The 21,329-nt window shown below is 38.1% G+C and overlaps 1 protein-coding gene across 1 annotated transcript in view; it reads left to right on the forward strand.

Annotated features, from left to right (window-relative positions):
* Positions 1 to 840: 840 nt before the first annotated feature.
* LOC107683408 (protocadherin-16-like) overlaps positions 841 to 21,329 on the forward strand; it is an 87,932-nt gene continuing 67,443 nt past the window's right edge. The window contains exons 1-2 of the mRNA XM_016479465.1: positions 841 to 877; positions 4,550 to 6,333. Of these exons, the coding sequence (XP_016334951.1) occupies positions 841 to 877; positions 4,550 to 6,333 (1,821 nt within the window). The remainder of the gene's footprint in view (positions 878 to 4,549; positions 6,334 to 21,329) is intronic.

Genomic DNA, 21,329 nt, shown 5'->3' on the forward strand with positions numbered 1-21,329 from the left:
ATGTACATATCTGAGGCCTGCAGATGGTTTTCTTCTTTCCCACCAGCTCCTGTGGAGCACAGCTACCTTGGCTTATGCTGGACTACTGTACTGAAAACGTAGGTTCAACTCAACTGTTGAGTCAAGTGTAAAGGGATGGTGGCAAAAAATGCTAGTATCCTAATTTGCTGGTTTATTTTAAGTTTAGATGGGGAATTGAAAAGAATTTTGATTTGTCTGGTTCCCTATTGGTTCTAGTCATGAGTATTGTAAGGAATAGATATTTGGATAAAGTTAATAAAAAAAGATAATTAATAAATTGAAAACAATTCTTGCAGGTGTTTACACTGACTGTTTTGTGGATTTTTAGTTTTAAGAAATGGAATAGATGCATATACAGTATGTGTTCATTTTCTTTTTAAATACCACAAAAAAAATTCTATGTGCATTTTTAAATACAATTTACAGTTAAACTACAAATCATATGAACAACCAGTCAGTAACTACATTGATTGAAGTCTCTCAGTTAGTTGTAAGCTGCACGTTTTTGAGTCACTAAAAAGAACTGGTTCATAAGAGTCAGTTCATGAGGAACTGGACTGTACTGGAGAGAAGAATTGACTCATTAGATTCATTTGTTTTTGAATCAGACTACACTGGTCGTGCTGTATCTTTTTGATATGCAAAAAGTCATTCATTTGGGACTCAGGGTTGGTTCTGGTGTTGCTGTTTTTTTTTTAAATGGAACTGGTTCTGAATAAGAATTGGTTCTCGAGTTCCTACTGTAGTTATAAGGCTCAGTGTGTGGTTGGTGTTTGCAGATCTTTAAGATACTCCATTATTGTAGATAAGTGCTTCAACATGAAGCCTCTCTTGCCAAGTCTCAGTGGATCTCAGAGTGAGTGATTTGCTCAAACAAGCAGAAGTTGTATTGGAATTGATCACGATTGGCCAGGTTGGTTGTTTTCTTGGATTTCTTTCGGTTATCTTGTAAAGGCACAACCCAGCTTTTTATATGTCATCTCTTTTGAGTTATTATGACTTCTTATGATTGTCTAATGAAATCCCAATGCATTCTCTTTCACCCTGAAATATATCAGGTTTTGGAAGTCAAATGGTTTGTTAACATTGTTTCTTCTTGACTCTTGAATTTTTTTGACTCCAAAATATGTTCATAAAATCTCTTGATCATGTATTTTGTAGATGTCAAAAATACAAAGATTTGGCTTTAGGTAGTACATAAACATAAAATGGATAACTATCAAAGTAGCATTTGTTATATAAGCGTAACTTGAATCTCCTGAGGGACAGAGGAAGACAAAATACTGCAGCTATGGCTTGTACGTCTCAGTCATATATGTCTCAGTGGATCTCAGAGTGAGTGATTTGCTCAAACAAGCAGAAGTTGTATTGGAATTGATCACGATTGGCCAGGTTGGTTGTTTTCTTGGATTTCTTTCGGTTATCTTGGCAAGACATTTTAGGAAAATAATCCCAGTGTGAAAGCATGTTTGCTTGAGATCAAATGATAGTCAATGTGAAGTTAATTTGGCCCAGCACTAAACATCCTTTCAAATGGAAATATTTGAGTTGCCCAATATTGAGATTGATGGTGTTACTTTATGGCTGCTTAGGGTTTCTTTTTAAGGACTTTTTGGCTTTCAGGGCATTTTCTCACTCATCATTTACACTGAAGGGGCCAGTATATTGTCTTTATCTCATCCGCCCTCTCAATCTAACCGAAATGAACTTTAGAAAAGACATTATTCTTTAAAGCCATGTTTGCAGTCATTACAGTCTTCCAGCGAGAGTGTTGTTTGAGGTGTCGTGAGCGACGTGGACGTCTTCCAGGTTGGGAAAGCGTTTTGGACATCGAGTGATAGATGATCAGCATTGGTCTGGCCAGCTGTGGTTGTTTTCATCCCCAGCGTCTTGGCCAGAGTGGTTTCAGTGTTTAACAGAGCAGCTTCTTTGGGATTGTTTAGCTCCAGATTTCTGCTCTGTCAGATCTTTGGAACCGTTGTGTGGAATTGAGGTTCTGGCTAATGGAGGAAGGCAGCAACACTTGCTCAAAAATATTAGTGGTCTACATTCCCACAAATCTGCTATCTTCTCTTCTTTGTAATGGAAGATTATAAAAAAAATACAAAACTGCCCTGAGGTGTTTGGAATCAGCAGGTGTGAACAGCTTGGAGACCATTATTAAGTGTTATTGAGGGCATGCTTTAAATTAAATAGGGCAGACCTATTTTCATTTCATCTGTGTCATACTTTTTCATAGGGCTGGACGATATGGCCAAAATTTATATCACGATATATTTCTTAATTTCGGTCGATACAGCCGACTGTGTGGAGCCCTCCTGGTCTGCTCCTTCGTTCAGACACACACACACACACACACACACTGTCACTACCACAGACTTGACAGACTACCGCAATGAGGCGCACAGCATGCAAAGATCTGACTCACACACACTGGCACTTGCACACACTTTTATATGGACACCTGCATCATCAGACTCATTCACACACATTTTAGATTAACTGTGTTAGCCAGCTGTGCACAAGATTCAACACCACCAGTCACTCTGGAGTTAATCGAGTTAAACCTGCTCACACATTGAGACATACTTACCTACTTAAAATAAATACCCTGTGGGGTAGAAAGTGAAAAGAAGTAGCATTAGAATTTTGCAGAGGGGAAAAATATAGCTGTCGTCCACCACTGGAGGGAGCCTCTCTGATTCCTACAGTTGGACAGAGCAAAAGTATTCCCTGCCATTCAGTTTTTATGTACTTTATGAAAACGTGAAATCCTGTGGTTGATTGTAAAGAATTTTATTGTGAAGTCATTTTTCTTACACAGTGATTGAGAATGACATGATTATTATTTCCCTTGGCCTGAAACTGATTTTGTGGCTTTTCGAAGTAATGCAGACGGTGACAGGCTCATCTTAGAACTGCTCATGTCTTCATTTTGTCTTCAGGCCTTGGTTAAGGCTTAGGCTTAGATTGTTAGAACATCTGTGAGTTGCAGTATGTGTGGGATTCAGCAATTAAAATATATATAAATTGCTATTTTTCCAAAAAATAAAAGTTTAAGTAAAAACATTGTTTTTTTTTTAATTTTCAATAGTAGCTTGAAATTATGCAGCTATTATAACACTATGATTGCCTGAAATTCATAAATAATTTAATTATTAACTTTTATTAATAATTCATAAAGCTTGGAAAATTACACTACATACAGTCCATAATGTTTGTGTTTAAATATAAGTGGCACCGGCAATCTCTATCTAGCTTACTTTTAAAAATGTGCTATAAAGGGGATCAGTGTTGATTTACAGTGATGTTTCAAGAGATTTAATCAAAGGCAGAGTCAAATGTGGGGTTCAGTTGTCCCTTTGCATGTGAATACAATTTTCCTGTAATGCTTTTATTCCACAAAGGGAACCAGAAAACCACACGACACAATTCATAATTCCTCGGATAATAAGCTCTCTCATAACTTTCAATCTTTCATCTCCTTTCTGCTTTGCAGATCCTTCATACTTGAGTAGCTGGGCTGGATGAGTCAAGTTCTGACTCAACCAGCATACGTAAATATTTAAGCTCCTGTCTTACAGAATGTTTATAATTCATTTGGACCTAGAAAAGAGGTCTAATCCAGAAATCATAATTTCGACAATAAGGTCGTCATAGTTTGCAGGTCCACAAGCTGCAATTTTATGGATGAGGAATCGCTCATTTAAAAAGGAGCTGGAGGAACACTCAAAGGAGACCTTTGTGGTTTTAATATATTAGAATTGGCCCACCAGTGGTTTTCTAGCTTCATTTTGGGCATTAGTGTTGGCATTAATATACAACAGGTTTAACACTCAGTTCGCTTTAAAGGGTCCTCTTGGCTCTCTTTTGCATCAATGTGGGCTGCAGTTGAATAGTTTTACTAAAAAAGGGGGGTCATGTTAGCCCTCAGTCTCTATTTTAGGCTCCTGTCCATCACTGCACTGATATTTTGCTGTAGGAGGACATTCCTTAAATTTACACCCCAAAAGAAATGAGAGTTGAAGGGAAAATTTTGTATTTCAAGGAAGTTTTCAAGCTTGGAACTCTCTAACAAACATGCCAACATTGACTAAAATAATCATCATGACAGGAATTAAAAAATATATTTTCATTAAAGGGCAAAAGCTAAACGTAAAAGATTTTTTTGGTGCCATGTCTGACTACCTTGTGGTTTCTTTTAATTTTAGTACAGTGAAGCTTCTCGTTTTAACTGTAGCAATGATGTCTTGACTTATTAGCTGACAGTAAAATGCAGGTACAACATGTGTATATGGTGTGCTGCTGTATTATTGAAGGTGAACCCATGCAACATGTGGAAAGCCACTTAAGCATTCTTGTCATAATTGTAACTGAGCCTGCTTGTGTAATCCATCTTTATGTAATGCATGCTTTTTTAGATTTTTGGATAATGTCAAAACGCTTACTGTTAGTTCACTTATGCTTGTTTCTCTAACTAATGCCCTTTTCCATTTGTCCTGTCAGGTTTTGTAAGAATAATTTTCAGTGAAGAGCAAAGGAAGGACGATTATGGATCAGTTGCATCAAAACAGGACTTGGTGGTGGATATTGGTGATCCTCTATGTGACGCTACAGCTCATGACCATCCACTCAACCATGGTGCCAGGAACATTGCAGCTCCAGCTAGATGAGGAACAGCCAGCAGGAACTGTAGTAGGTGACATTAGTGCTGGCCTCCCACCTGACATGACTGCAACCCACTATTTCATCTCAGATCATCAGGGCACAGGTGTTGGCACCGATTTGGATATCGACGAAAGTACAGGGATCATAAAAACCGCAAAGGTCCTGGACCGGGAAGTACGGTACCGCTACAGCTTCATAGCGGTCACCATAACCGGTATAACAGTAGAAGTCACCATCTTAGTAAATGACATCAATGATCACGCTCCAATGTTCCCAAGAAAAAGAGCCACGTTTAAGATTCCAGAGCAGACAACCATTGGCACCAAGTTTCCTCTTGAGCCTGCCTTGGATGCAGATGAGGACCAGCTCACTACGCAAGGTTACATCATAACGGATGGAAATGTAGGACAAGCTTTTCTTCTTGAAACCAAACGAGGATCCAACAAAGTGCTCTACTTGGATTTGGTAGTCAATGCCGTTTTGGACAGAGAGACAAGATCTTCGTACACTCTACTCTTGGAAGCATTTGATGGTGGCTCACCCAAGAGGACAGGACAAATGATCCTGGATGTGATTGTGCAGGACATCAATGACAATGCCCCAGTCTTCAACCAGAGTCGCTACAATGCAGTGATCTCTGAGAACCTTCAACCTGGGAACAATATACTGCAGGTGTTTGCTTCAGATGCTGATGAAGGTGACAATGGGTTGGTGATCTATGATATCAACAGGAGACAGAGCGATCCTGATCGCTACTTTGTCATTGACTCTCGAACTGGAGTTATCACTCTGAACAAGCCTTTGGATTACGAGATGAGAAGAGTCCATGAGCTTGTGGTACAGGCTCGGGACAATTCCAGTCAACCAGAGGTCACCAACGCTTTCGTGACCATCCAGGTGCGAGACTACAATGACAACCAGCCCACCATGACCATCATCTTCCCCAGTGAGGATGGTTCTCCACGCATCTCTGAAGGAGCACAGCCTGGCCAGTACGTGGCTAGGATTTCGGTCACAGACCCTGATTATGGAGAATATGCCAATGTGAATGTATCTTTGGAAGGGGGTGATGGAAAGTTTGCTTTGACCACCAAAGACAGCATCATTTATCTAATTTGCATAGATCAGATCCTTGATCGTGAGGAGCAAGACCATTATGAACTCAGAGTCTTGGTTACAGATTCTGGCACTCCTCCATTATGGGCAGAGTCTTCATTTACTATTCAGGTCATGGATATTAATGACAACCCTCCTTTGTTTGACCAGCAGGAGTATACCCAGGTAATTCCAGAGGTTGCCTTTCCAGGAAGTTTTGTTGTACAGGTTACAGCACGGGACAAAGACCAGGGGCCCAATGGAGATGTTCAGTACAGCATCCTACAGAATGAAGAAACTCATTCAGACTGGTTCAGTATTGACGCAGTCACTGGTATCATCACCACCTTGACCCAGCTAGATTACGAAACGAAGCCTATGCCGAGTGTGACTGTGGTTGCTGCCGACAGGGGTCGACCGCCACTATCTTCTACAGCTGTGGTCAAAGTGATCCTACAGGATATTAATGATAATGAGCCTGTGTTTGGTAGCAAGTTCTACAATGCATCCATCAAGGAGAACGCCGCAGCAGGGATCTGTTTCATGGAGGTAGGACTATCATTTCTTTGTCTGCAAAGGGTGTTGATCATGAAGTGTGTGAAAACCCCAATGTGGAATGGCTGTATATTTAAGACAGATTGTTAGAGTGCTCTTTTAAAGTGTGTAAGCTGCGTAAATGGAAACAGTCATTTTAGGAAATTGACTTGGAAACCAGCATGATGAATTGTAAGATATTGGGGAGCGAACTTAAGTAAGCTTTGTTTAGATTGGACTACTTCAGTTGGGAGTTACTCACTCTCCTCAGGCTGTGGGGTATTGTTTTTTTTTACTAGCTGTTGTTACTTACACCTCACAATGGTTTTTCAATGTAGTACAGAAGGTGGTGCAGATGAGTTCACATTTAAAGGTAAAAGGCTTTTCACTAGGGATATGAATCATAAATAATTAAGCAATTCTTGCTCCAGTTCCTATTAATTATTTTTCTAATGGTTCCACTAGTGATTATTTTAGTTATTTTTATATTAAATATTCAGTTAAATATTATAAAATATTTCTGAAAAAAATATTCAATTGTGAGAAAATGGAGTCAGTTTGACTATACTGGTTGCACTGCATGTGTTTTATTCGCTACAATGAACCAAATCATTAGAGTAATTTTTCTGTAATCGGACTGCACTAGTCATGCTGTTTCAAGCTGTAGATTCAGTAATGGTGGTGTCACCACTGAACAAGTAGTGTAAGAAACTCTACCAGATTTAGTATGGTATTCTGGCATTTGTGGACGAATGTCATTTTGTTCTGGTATTTACAAAGAACCGGTTCTTGATTCATAACCTTACTTTTCATGTGAAAATGTGTGAGGGGTCAGTTGAGGTTTGCAATTTTATTCTCATCTGGCCTAGAATTCATAGTCCCTGTTGTCTGCTGACTATAAGACACAAACTTTTTTTTTTCTCTGGGTTTTATCATTGTCTGTACAGGGACTTCAAAGTGTTTTTCTAATAAGTTTCTCCACAGGCAAATTCAAAGCTCGTAAAACATTTCCTAGTCTCTGGGTTTTATCATTGTCTGTACAGGGACTTCAAAGTGTTTTTCTAAAAAGTTTCTCCACAGGCAAATTCAAAGCTCGTAAAACATTTCCTAGTAAATCAAAACGTGTAATTTTACATGGTCACATATCAAATGAAGGCACATTAATGCTTTCTCTGTGGTGGATTTGTGCTGGCGGGGGTTGAGACACACTCCAGCGAGCTGACAGAGGGCCCAGCAGACGGGAACGTGGCCCTGGAGTTTCTCCAGAGAGAGGGAGGGTCGTGCCTGGGAGAGGTTTTGGGACTGGCGGACTACTTTCTGCTGTAGAGTGGGAATAGGAGCTGTGCAGGGTCAAGTGGGAGTTCTGGGAGTAAAATTAGAAGTTTATAGTGGTATTACTTCAGTTCGGAATTAGGAATCGGATCAGCAGCACTCAGGTCTACACATCAAATGCAAATCAAATCCGATCGAGCGGCTCCTGTCTTGCTGTCAGTTTCCATCCTCATTGAATGAGTGCTAATGGTTTACAGTTGCCAAAAGACTTCAGTTTTCAACACAAGAACAATATAAGGAGTTACTAAGTCTATCCTTACAACCATCAAAGCAAACTTGCCAAGGACGAGGTCCAAACCAACTGTCTCTCTGGCTGTGACACGAATGACTGCTGTAGATGAGAGCTGGCATGCCACTCAAGAGCAGTTGGGAGTTTGATGATGCACAGACTGCAGAAATCATTGCCAAATCGACATCCAAGCATCACAGCACGGCACTTGATGAGTTGCTTTTTTCCCTTCATCAGAGATCCCTGTGCGCAGAGTTCCCACCGCCTCCCTTTTTCTGAATCAAAGCTTCTGTCCAAATGCCATTACAATGGGGCTATTGTGATCATTCATTTAACATCTGAACCGGGCTTGATTTCATTTTTTCCAGTGTATCCCTCACAGCGGAGCATGATTAGTTTAATGTGTACTGGCATTGCCGATTTACTACATTTTAGGTTTTGTCACTTTGCTTGTCACTGCTGTTGGGCTGAGGAATAATTAACTGGAGAATTTATTTCTCTTTTGGTGGAATTTCCACCCTTTGTAGTGTGAAAACTCTAGCGACTATACCCAATTTTGTTTTAACCGCAAAGATAACTTGCAAAAGGCTTGTGGCATTGGAATCAAGGGTGTCTAAAATTATCAGACATGTTACTACATTCTTATAATGACCATAACTCTGCTTTCAATTATTATCTGCTATTATTTATAAAGCATAAAACCGAGTTAATTGTCAGTCAGTTTAGTTTTCTTTTGTTTTTTATTATATCATTGTTAGTTGTAGAGTTTCCTAGTTTCAATACGTTTAGTTTGTATTTGATTTTTAGTATTGTAGGGCTGCCGAAGATTTGCTAACTGGTATCATTCAATTCAAATTCAATTGAATTCAAATAAATTTCTCTGCTTAGTCTAGTGTTATTTGTGTGTAGTGGCATTTTCATTGTTTAATGGAGGTGAGTAAAGATTTTGTCTTATGATATGTCATGTATCCAAAACTATTTTTTTAATTGTATTTTAGTTACTTTTTGAGTATTGAAAATGTATTTTGGTTTTGTTTCCCAGTTTTTCCCAGTTATGCTAGTTTTTTGTTTTATTCATTTTTTTTAATGTAGAACATTTCTTGAGTTTTGTTTGTTTCACAAACTTTTGTCATTAGACATGCATTTTATTACTTGAGGCCTTTTATTTGGTATGTAAGTAACAATCCCAGCTGGTGTCATACCAAAGCCAAATTTTGGTATCGATCCAACCCTGTTATTGTGTAATATTAGAACCCTCTATCCAGTCTGAGAGTTTGGAGCTCCTATGGAGGACACAGATGAAAGGCTTCTCCTTGGTAGATGCGCAAGAATGGCTTGAACTCAGCTGCTGTTTTGTCTCCTCTGCTAGGACACTTCACTTATTAAGACTACTATTATTCACAACACACTCCAACTGCGGTCTTGGACATGTTCACCACCGGGGTGACGAGCGTTTTTCACTCTGTGTGAGGCAGCTGCATAATTGGTACATTTAGTCAAGTCTCCCTTTTCTTAATGATTTGAATTGAGAGAACTGTGAAAAAAGATGGAGTGTGATTGCTCCACAGGTCTCCACAGCACAATAAGGCAGGAAAGGCCTTTGTCCTATTCATATTCATTGAGGGCCCATTCACCATAATTTGACAGTATGTTCAGGCACTCTAATTAATTACTCATTTGAGTCATCCATTTCTTGTCTAATACTCTAAATGTATTTGAATGAATATGATCTGGAGTATTTATATGCTATGAATATTTTAGGACTTTCAGAAATTATGTTTCATGTAATCTATTTTTGCTGTATTACTTCAAAAATGATGTTTATAGCAAATTTACATTGATCTGACTGCTACTGTATGCTTTAATCACTGGTTCAGTTTTTCTTCTTTGAATGCTAGACTCAAAACATCAACAAGCGGAGCTCAGCAGGCCTTTGCATGGACCTGGTTCCTGGTCTGAGGAGTAGTGGATGTCTGCATGCCTCATTAAGCTGCGCACACACTACCATATGGCATTTTTCTCTTGATCAGATGTCCAGTTTTTTTGTTTCAGAATATGTCTCAGATTCTGCCTTTTTCCAAAAGCCATTCTCCGCTTTTCCAATGACTTGGTCACACTGCTTTAGTGCACACAAAAGACAATCATTCCCCCAGTCTGGTTTGATGCCAGACGACTTTGCATAGTTTTTGCTCGTTTTCAGCAGCCTTGAATAAGAGGACCATAGCAACCGCTTTTTGATCAATTTCTTTGGATTCTGTAGCAGAAAATTTGTAGAAAGTGCCTGGGGAGCTCAATATGGCCACTTTTGGTTATGAAAGTTGACTGTTTATGTAGTTGGTTTTTGTGATAAAGACAATTAGATAGAGTTGACCAATTCGAATGCTGTTTATTTACTGTACCTTTGTTTGTTTGTTTGATATTTGTTTTTGTTTTTTTCAGTTATTGGTTTGCTATCCATATTTTGGTTTACATTTCAAATTTTACACACACACACACACATACACATATATATAATATATATATTAAAAAGTAAAACATTTAAACAGATATCAAAAAAGCAAAATATAGAAAGCAATATATATACACACACACACACGTATTTGGCTGTTTTGCACTTCATTAAATTGCAGTTCTCATTACCTGGCATAATTTAAACAATTACAAGTAGCTTCCAAATATTTGAAAATTTTGTAGATGTTTTCGCATAAACAGAAAAAAAAAAACATTGCTCATCCAACGGTTCCAAATGCTCTTTATGTTGTTGAATGTTGCCTCGCTAATACTAACTTCTGAGCTCCCTGTTTAGTTATTTGCAGTTGTTTACAGGAAAACCTTGCAATCAGTGCAACCAACTAAGCAAATACAAGAAGAGGGAAAGCCAGGCAGACAGTCTCAGTGGCATACTTCTGTCCTCTCCCCTGCAGGCACTCTATCACTTTCGGGCCATGCCTCCACTGTTTTTAGTTCTCCTCCGTGCTAACTGCCGTGCCCCTGCTACCCCGGCGCTGTGGTTTAGAACAGTATTTACACAGAGCAGCCAAATTGCAGGAAACGAGATGTACTACTTAATGTGTTTGCAAATATAATACTTCCTTGAGCACTTCGTTTGAGGCCATGCGGGCGCACTGAAGCGAATATAAACATGGACGCACATCTGGACATTTTGTGGGTGTCCAGGTCAGAGTTGCTCCACTTGAGGTAACTGCCTGTGTTTTTATAGCACATAGAGCCCATCAATTCAAATCCAATGCATCTGTCCTCCAACTGTAGCAGGGGGAAAATGTGTGACTTACTAGGGTGTGAAGGAAAGTACTCGCAGTGCATTGCTTAGCAGTGACAAATTTAAGATGTGTGTGTGTGGTAAGACAACAGCAAGAAAGAGGGAGAAGAAAGACTTATGGACTATTTGGTGGTTTTGGTATTAGATATTTTTTTAATGGTTATTCAGAACAAGTTGGTGAAAAATCGTGAAGTCTTTCATGGTTTTGTGGTTTGTTCTGTGTTTTCATTATAGCTGTTTCGTATTCACCAGTCAGGCTTTGGATCTTTGTCAAGGTAGATGCCATATTAAGTTTGACACGAATGAAAATGTGAGACAGTGCTAGAGATTTTCAATTATCTGTTGATATTGTGCATGCTTATTTCCTCTGTTTTTACCATTTAGATTACCTTTGTCATCGCCTAATGCTCACTTTTAATAACACTGTTTAATAACATATTATGATGTATTAGTTAGCAAATCAATATCAATTTTTATACACTCTCAGAAATAAAGGTACAACAGCTGTCAATGGGGCGGTACCTTTTCAAAAAGTACACTTTTGTACCTATTAGGTTCTAATATGTACACTTTAAGTATCAATATATACCTTTAAGGTACCAAAACGGACCCTTTAAGTACAAATATGTACCTTTTGAAAAGGTACCGCCCCATTGACAGCTGTTGTTGTGCCTTTATTTCTGAGAGTGTACTGTACATGAAAATGTTGTTGCCTAAATTTATTTATAGCTTTTTGTGTTTTATTTAAGGTGTTTTATTTTTTATTTATTTGGACAAAATTTATTTGCCATTTGGTTATAATTTTACACACACACACACACACACACACACACACACACACACAAACACACACACACACACACACACACACACACAATGGCTTTTATACTGTACAAATCGTATTTTCTATTGCCCTACACCAACCCTACATCTAAACCTACCCCTAACAGGAAACTTTCTACATTTTTAGATTTTCAAAAAAAAAACTCATTCTGAATGATTTATAAGCCTTTAAAAATATGGGGACACTCAAAATGTCCTCATAAATCACCTTCTCGTTGTAATACCTATGTCATACCCATGTCATGGGGTGTACTCACTTCTGTGAGATACTGTGTGTGTGTATATATATATATATATATATATATGCAATTATCAGCTTTTTACAGCAAATTGAAAAATACTATATTTTATTCACTATATTTTTGATTTATATAATCAGTGTCATTTAGAACAAAGCTCACATCTGGAATCAGGGTAGTACTGTTTGGGTGGTGACTGTCCATCCTGCTTGTCATTAGATGCTGTTGTTTGCCAGACTTTGTGCTGTAGGTGAGCAGGACCTCTGAAGATCACTGCCAAGATTCTGTTAAGATAGTGATGGATGAGCAACAGAGAGATAGAAAAGAGAGAAAAGAAAATACAAGTATCATCTCCAGAGGGACAGTGGTGTCTGAGCAGTTGGAGTGAAACCTCAGATCAGCAGCTGGAGTAGGCTGTGAATGCTTCCCCACGGGTGTCTCTTCCTCTGTCCAATGTTTGTGTGGCGTTTCTTTATATTTCCTTTTCTTTCACGCACAAAGTTCCTTTACTCACAAGAAAATAATTTCAATCATATCATATAATCATATTTGATGTATCAATGTTTTTGTCTTTATTCAGGAAAAAAATATTTAAACCGCCTCAAACAAGTTAAATTTACTTTAAGGTAAATTTAATTTCAAGAGGATTTAACACATTTTATGGAAGCCTATTTCCACCCCAGCTTATAAAAACAAAATAAAAAACAAATGAAGTAATTTTTACTCGAAATTGGGTTTTTACATCTCACAGTATGGCTTTTTTCGTATTGTATCTCATCAAAAATAATTTGTAAATAAATCTCACAATTCTCGGTTTTATTTTTTGCTCTGAGGTGGAAATGGGTTTCCTTACATTTCAGGCATATTTTGTTGCAAGGCGCACTGTAATTTCATGGAAGTGCCCTCTCGTAATTCATCTTGTATTTTTATATATATTCCGGCCTAAACATCATAACCGCTGAGCAAATTGTCGCCATATTCCGAGTGCTGCTGCTTTAAAGAATGCATCCCTTATGTCTGCCAGCAACCTCAGGCCCCTGATTAAACTCTGCCATGTTGCAATAACGAGAATGTAATAATGCTACCAATAAGGCTGTGCTCGGGAACTGAACTGAAGTCAGATTATCCCGTTTCTTATTCTGAATAAGATTACTTAGAGTTCAATGAGATGAGTAATTGTTAGTGTAAAGGTGAGAAAACATAATTTTGTTTGACTTTGCTTTATTTATGACTTAAGGTCCATATTGAATAACGCTGAGAATAAGGTGTTTGAAAGTGTGTTGCTTACTTGGAAGAAGCACATCTGTAAATCACAACTGCTATACAAGAGGGTTAGTACAGCAGATTTACAAACAGCAGAACACACAAGATGTCCTGCATCAGAAAAGGAGGAAGGAGACAGGAAATTTGACATTCAGTATTTTTACACTTGATTTCTTTATGTATTTTAGAGGTTGTGCACTCATAGCTCACATTGCTTTTTGATTATATTAATAAAAATGTCAATCTGCTGCTCCAGAAGCCAAATGGCATGTGTTTAGGATGTTTCTGACATAGCAGAAGTGCATCCATGAAGAACACATATAATTGTGCTGTAAATCAGATGTGCCTGCATATAGTTTCACAGTAAATCAGAAGTACTTCCATAAAAATTGCATAGTTGTATTATAAATCATCATTAGAAGATCTCTTGAGGGCCTCTTTGTAAGTGATTTGTATAATCATATGGTGTTAAGGTGGGAAGAGACATCATAATCTGCCTTAGATTCCTCACTAGATCGACTCAAATGCACCTGTGGGACACAATGCACCACCAGGAGGAATCCAGGAGAGAATCGGATTTATGGCAAGCTGGGAACCTCCTCGGATAGTCCGTGAGCTTGCAAAATAACTAGTGTCGAGCTTAGTGATCTTAGCCACTCAGGTTTTTCTCTCCTAAAAACGATGTTCCATACGCCCTCCTCACAGCTCATAAATACAAGGGGAATTAAACCATCCCCCCTTGAGGTGGGAGGATCTTTAGGACTTCTCGCCAATAGAATGGAAAACCGATGATCTTCCGCTCCTGAGCTTTTACTAGGTGTTGGAGTAGTTATTTTCCCACTTCTCTTTTCTTAAGCAGGGCAGTGCAGTCCGCCTCGAAAGACTTCCTGGTGCATTGCTCAGAAACGTGGTCTTCAATGACAGCACCTTCATCTTCCTCAAATTCTCCTTGGCTCCATTAAAGGAAGCTGGAGGCAGGAGCTAGGAGCACAGAGGGCTTGTCACAGGCGCAGTGTTGCTGAGAGGGTAGCAGGGGTTGGACACATGTTTCCAGCTCTGCCTCAAGTCAGAATCCATCGGGTTTTCATTAGAGGTCGACCGATAGTGGATTTTGCCGATACCGATAGCTAGGTTGGACCACACTGGCCGATACCGATTAATTAACCGATAGTTTTAAAATTGATACTGAACAAAATCTAAAATAGTGCTTTATTAACAAAAACAGTACTGAACCATTAATCGGCAAAACCGATACATCGGTCGACCTCTAGTTTTCATGATGGGGTGCTGGAAAGTAAATGAATGGTCTAATGCGGTGCTTCTCAAACTTTTCCACCTCTGATCAAACCAGAACTAGTGGTCAACTGATATGTTGTTGTTTTTTTTTTTTTTACATATCTTAGCAAGGCTGGCAAAATGTCAAAATCCCTGGTTGCCCTTTGAGTAGGCATTCTTTTTTATTTTGTTAGCCCAATAAAAATGTAACTAGCCTGAATAAAAAGACATCGGCAGAACATCACTGCGGACAAATCAGCATGATCAAAAATGTCAGTGAATGTATTTTTTCTTCAAATAACAAGTCAAGGGAGTAGGGGTGAAATGGATCACAAAACTCACGGCTCTGATCATGTTACGGATTTTGAGTCACAGATCGGATAATTTTTCAGATGAGCAAAAAAAAAATTCGTAATTTTCATGAGACGTGTCACCTGGGGGTCAGCACAGTTTGAGACCACTGGTCTAATGTATTTCCATCAGGTGCTCCACTGGAGTCAAAAGTCTCAAATCTTCTGCGCACCATCATCTTTTGAAGCATCAGCACTTTGATCTTCTGAGCACCCCTGTGCCGTTTTGACTACAACCTTACTCTTTCCTTCAAATGTATCCTCATATCAGACAGCCAGGAGCTATCCCACACAAAATGATTTATGCATTGCTAAAGCACCTTGTATGAGAACATGTCATATCATCAAATGTCTCTAATCAAAAACATTAATGCTGTCAGAATAATGTTGCTCGACTCAGGGATGGAAATGCCGACCTACCAGGTTCTGATGCAATAGCGATTCTTCTTTCTGTTTGAAGTCTGGTTCAAGTGTAAACCTGACTGCTATATCAAAGCCTTCCTTTTCTGTTTGAGAAGTGCTTCTGACACTTTAGGCAGCATCCTCTATATTTTTAAGTCAAGACACGAACTTGATCACCTCTTCTTCTGGATGGCATTCAGAAACTATTCTTTCTAGTATAACTAGATACTAGTAGATAACTAGTAAACATGAAATTAAAACAGACCATATTTACTTTCTTTGTACACGTTTCTGGTGTTTTTGTTGACAATTCTTCATTTCAAAGAAAAATACTGTTATTTTTTATTAAAATGTAGTAACTTGCTCCGTCTCTCAAATTACTTTTTTTTTCAGTGACATCATCTGAAAAGCCCAGTGTGAACCAAAAGCCAAATATTTTGATGTCTGTTGTAGTTATTGCAGCCTTTCTAAAATCTTGCCAGTAGTTTGCGCAGTTAAAGCCCTTCTGAAGAAATCCATCTTAAACCAGTCTAAGCTGGCTTACTGGTCCTAGCCTGGTCAAGCTGGTCTGTCGGCTAGTTTTAGAGTAATTTTGAGCTGGTTAAAGTAATTTTTCTTAAATGTCTTTCTTCACTCTGAAATATGTCACATTGCGAATGGGTTGCTGGATGGGGAAGAATAGTGTTTCATCTTGACTTTAAATATTTAAGATGCATTCAGTACTGTGACTGTGCAGTAACGCGCTGCTTAAATTGGACTACAGTGAACACGCCGCAGTGCGTTTTTCTTTTCTATAAGTCTGTGTGGCATAAATCTGTATTGGTGTCGGTGTCTATCAACTCTAACACTGCTAACCATCATCTATGCTTACTCAAATGTGATTATTTATGACCTTTCTCTTGCTTTCTCTCTCTCCTAGCTTGCCGAGTGTTCAGTATCCTGGAGGATCCATTACAGAGGCATTTATTTCTCATTTATTCCTTATCCAAGTATCATCCAAAAAGTCCATGCATGCTTCCTTTCATTGCAGAGAAGAAAAATATGAACCTTGTATCCCAATTCAAATGTCTAGATCATTGCAAATGACGTTAGCAAAGGTTTGTTATAGTTGTTGATTTGCACGCATGTAAACTTTCACGTATACAGATAAAAAATGACGTTTCGGTCTTTATTCCATTCTTCATTGAAGCTCTGTCAGCACATCATCTCAGAGAACCACACTTAGTAGGCCTAGAAAAAAAAAAGACCATTGGCAGTCCCCGTAAAGGTTTATGATTGAGTGAGAGGTGCCGCTGTGGGTTGTTTGAATCCAGGCCTAATGACGTGGGTTAAAGGAGAAGCTTGTGAGTGTTTTCACTGGTGTCTCGCGATGGATTTTAACACAAGTGAAGCCTTTAAATATCCCTATTAATCTGCATTTACCATCGATGAAATGACTTACAGCTATTCATCATTCGCACAGGCACACGAGCACACACCCTTCCTTGGCACTGATAGTTTGTGGATTGGGACAAGTCCGGGAAATATGAGCAAACAGAACAAAGAGCAGGAAGGAGGGTGATTGGTACGCAGTGGCAAAGGCTCCAAGAAAAGTAGAGCAATACTGATTGATGGAGGCTCAGATAGAGAATAGAAAAGAAAGAAAGATGGAGGGACTTTTAAACTACTCACTGTGATGAGCAATAGCCATCTTAGGAATTGGGCTGCAGTACTGGTTGCCATGACAATGTGAACAGACTTTTTGTCTGTGTCTTTCTTATTTTTTTGAAGGGGACTGCTATCATACTACTAACTAGTTTGGTCCTATAAAGATATTTCCTTCTTAGATTTTATTTTTGGGCCTTTTGCCACTTTTCACATTACTGGGTTTCATTTCCTAGTTGTATGCATTTTTAAGAAATTATGTTTCATGATCTCTCTTCTCGATCGCTCTCTCTCTCTCTCTAGGCTATATATATATATATATATATATATGTATATTAATGTTTTTACTGTATTTTTGATCAAATAAATGCAGCATCGGTGCATAAGAGACTTATTTCAAAAGCATTTAAAAATTGTGTGAAACCTTTTCTGCACATTATTATCAGTGAATAAGACCCACTGAGTGTGAATGATAAGGAGAAGAGACTGCCATTTCTTGTGCTAATGTTCCTTGATTATGCTTTACTCTGGCCACCATCACTTCTAGACTTTTTATTGGTTAAGAAAATGGAGCATCTCTGTCTTTGTGAAGTTCATCATTGTGAACATATCTGATTCAATATACTCATCAAAGGTCGCTAAGATATTAGTGGATTTTGTCTCCAAGTCAGTGAGCTTATTCTACAGAAAATCAATGAGCTGTTTAAGAACACATATGTTTATTGAGTCTGTTGAATGAACGCCTGCTGCACTCGGAGAGCCCTGTGTGTTTATCTAGTATGTGTGATGTATGCCTGGCCGACAGTGGCAGCAGCAGGGCACGGGTCACTGACGGCCAAACTCAAAGGACACACCGGCAGACTCATCCTCCCCCTCTCTTCCTCCTCTGCTTCTTTCTCTTCTTTGTTTCTCGTTTGTGTACATATGAGGCGACTTCCTTGTCTTGGCGGATCTGTCTCCCCGGGGTCCTGATAAGGGATCTGGGTGGTCTGATGAGGTGCCAGCATGATTAGATAAAATTTATTATCCATTTTCCGCCAGACGGGGAAGAAGCGAGGCACTACCAAAGCAGAAAACACTTGTACTTTTGGAAGAGACTAATCTCACAGCTAAATAATGCAGTCTCTCCTTTATCCGCATTCACTGATGAGCAAACACTGCCAGCTATAAGGTTGTTAATGGGTCATAGACATGGCGCTTATTTTTTTTTCACAGATCTATTAATTTATTTTAAAAAATACATTTAAAATGCTATTTATGCATGCTTTGATTTTACTGCACTTATAATAAGGATTATGTGGTTTGACTCATAAAACATGTGATTGATTCATATATTTAAATATTGAATATATGTTTATAATATAATATGTATAAAATATATTTAAAAATAATTATATTATTATTTTTTATACTCACATGTGAGTGACGTAAAGGAACATTCACATATAAAGGAAATATATTAACATTTTTTACACCACATTACATTGTTAGAGTCATTAAATGTAAACTTTTTTTGCAAGATTTTTATTTTGTTTTATAAATTTTTTCCTTGTTTTTTCATTGACACTTAATTTATCATTGATCCTAATAATAATATCAGTGGAATTTCATGCTTGATAGAAAGTTTAATATCAAAAACAAGAATTAATTGCTAAAATGAATTCAGTGTTGACATGGTAGAGAGATGTTTTCCAGTATAGCTTGCACTGAGTTATGTTCTTTCCTTGTAAGAAGCTTGCTGCAAAATCTGCAGGATTTGGCCTACTTTCGGTCCATAAGTGAACATTGTCAAAAGATTGGCCAAAGCACACAAATGGTAAAGAGTTTTTTGGCATGAAAAATGCTGGAGTGTCAATCAAGGTGGCTCGAGCTGGCAACAATTAGAAACACCTCGCAATCCATCCTTTAATTAATTTTCAGATTTTCTCCCTGGATAGAAACCAGCTAAGCTTAAGGGATTTGATTATATGTCACTTTTTGTTTGTCAGGGACTTGAATCCGGGCCCAAGACCTTGATGATATTCCATAGTAGAGTTGAGCTCTCTTTTCCAACACAGACAGAAAAGTCTCCAAAACAATCCATCCGACATCATCTCATTCAGTGAACGGATTGTTTCTTTTTGCTCTGGATTTTTAGAAGTAGAAAAGAACCCGGCACAGATCCTCAGATAGACCATCTGTTTTAATTTGTTCAGAGAAAGTGTTGATGATTGTAATCAGAGATCTTCTTAAATATTTATAGCACTTAGTAGCTAATAAATTGTGAACTACCTTTGATACAGGCAAATTGGTGCTTTGTAAAAAAATTAGTTTTTGCGTTTCTCCAAGTGAAATACAGACTATTGGTTAATTCCCATTGGATGAGTGCACTTTTTTTCAGAGATCAGCATTATGCACCAAAGGCTAAATTATAATTTTTTTTTGACCTAGTATCTAGAGGAGTGTTAAAGCCAGACTCTTTCATTAAGGACCAGAGATTAGCTAATACAGTACAATTCTCGCTTACTTGAAAATGCCTTAATTTATTTCATTTAAATGGAAGCTGCCTCTTTGTTTCCTTCAAGCAGGTGGTTTGAAGTGCACTATACTGGAGAATATATTGGAGAAAGTTTTTTTAGTAGTTAGATATAAGTAGAAAAGCAGTCCTGGTTTAAAAGCTTTTAAGAACATGTCACATTCTCGACCCTTTGTGACACTTTTTCCTCTGTATGCATACGGTCCCTGTTGAGTTCATTAGCCTCAGAGGCTTTAGTTGGGAGACTAGCACAGTTTTAATGAACACTTCAGACCCTGCTTTCGTTGTCTGTGTTTTGATATGACTTGTGGTGGTGGTAGCGGCTGCTTTCTCATGCTAAGCAGCCATCGTTTTTCCATATCGCAGACTATCGCTGGCTCAAATAATGAAGCTCATTAAAGTCAACTGGTAGCTTAGGCTCTGTAATGCTGGAGACGCCAGGGTTTGGTGTGGTCTTTGAGAAAAGCTTGGGTGGTGTGACGACGGTATTAGCAATGTTACATCAGCAGGGGATCTCTAATGGAAAGATTTGTGTTCTCTCTGTAAGTATTACATTATTAGTGCCTGCTTTTCAACGTCAAAGGACAAGCGTCTCAGTTGTAGGCATTGACAGTGTTAGCACATATATATATATATATATATATATATATATATATATATACAGTGGGTACAGAAAGTATTCAGACCCCCTTAACTTTCCGTACCCACTGTATATATACACACACACACACACTGACTGTATAATGCATTTTTTGTAAAATTATTTGAACATGCTCAACTATTGGTTACCTTGTTTATAGGTAATAATGGTGGAAATAATCAATACATTTTAAGTACTTTACATATAACATAAACTATACATATAACATAAACAGACCTTGAGAAATATTAACTGGAGTAAAATCTAGGACAACTAGCCCTGGTCTCTTCATACTGTATATATTTGTTTTTTGAATTGATTTGACTTGTTACTCGTGATGGAGCTAGAACAATCAGCAAGTGTTTCTTACAACATAATTAATGAATTCAAATGAATTCAGCCAAACCCAAAACCCCTCTCTTTAGCTCCCCTCTCCAAATCTCTCAGAGGGAGAAAATCTGTTTGGGCTCAGTTGCCATGGAGATTACATTGATGAGGAGCAAATGACTACATTTCAATTGTTTGCATTGGTCTCTCCATATTTATCAGCTCAGTGTTAGTCTGCTAATTTAATGCAAGTAAACATTGGAGAGCAATGCAAGGCTCCCTCAATAAAAGAAAAAAGGGAATCCCTCGCTGCTCTTGATTGAACTGCTTTTGTGGTTTTAATAATCAATTTATTTGTAATTAACAGACTAAAGGGATTTTTACATTTGATTATTTGTTTTTCTTGAATGCTTTTGTTTAGATGTAAAATGAAAAAGGTAATGCACTAATTGCTTCTTTCTTATATTTGTTCTACTGTTTTTTTTTTTTCATCTGTTCTTATTTATAATAACAAAGATAAAATAAAAAATAGCTATATTGTGCAGGAAAAGCTGCAACATTGCAGGCGATTTTGCTTTGGAACCTTCAGAAAACTTTAACTCGATTTTTCTCAAAATTGACTTTGCTGACTCTATCGACTTCAAACACGTGTAACGCAATCATTTTTCGTCC

Source organism: Sinocyclocheilus anshuiensis, unplaced genomic scaffold, assembly GCF_001515605.1.
Source record: "Sinocyclocheilus anshuiensis isolate Anshui unplaced genomic scaffold, SAMN03320099.WGS_v1.1 scaffold1170, whole genome shotgun sequence".
Classification (NCBI taxonomy): Eukaryota; Metazoa; Chordata; class Actinopteri; order Cypriniformes; family Cyprinidae; genus Sinocyclocheilus; species Sinocyclocheilus anshuiensis.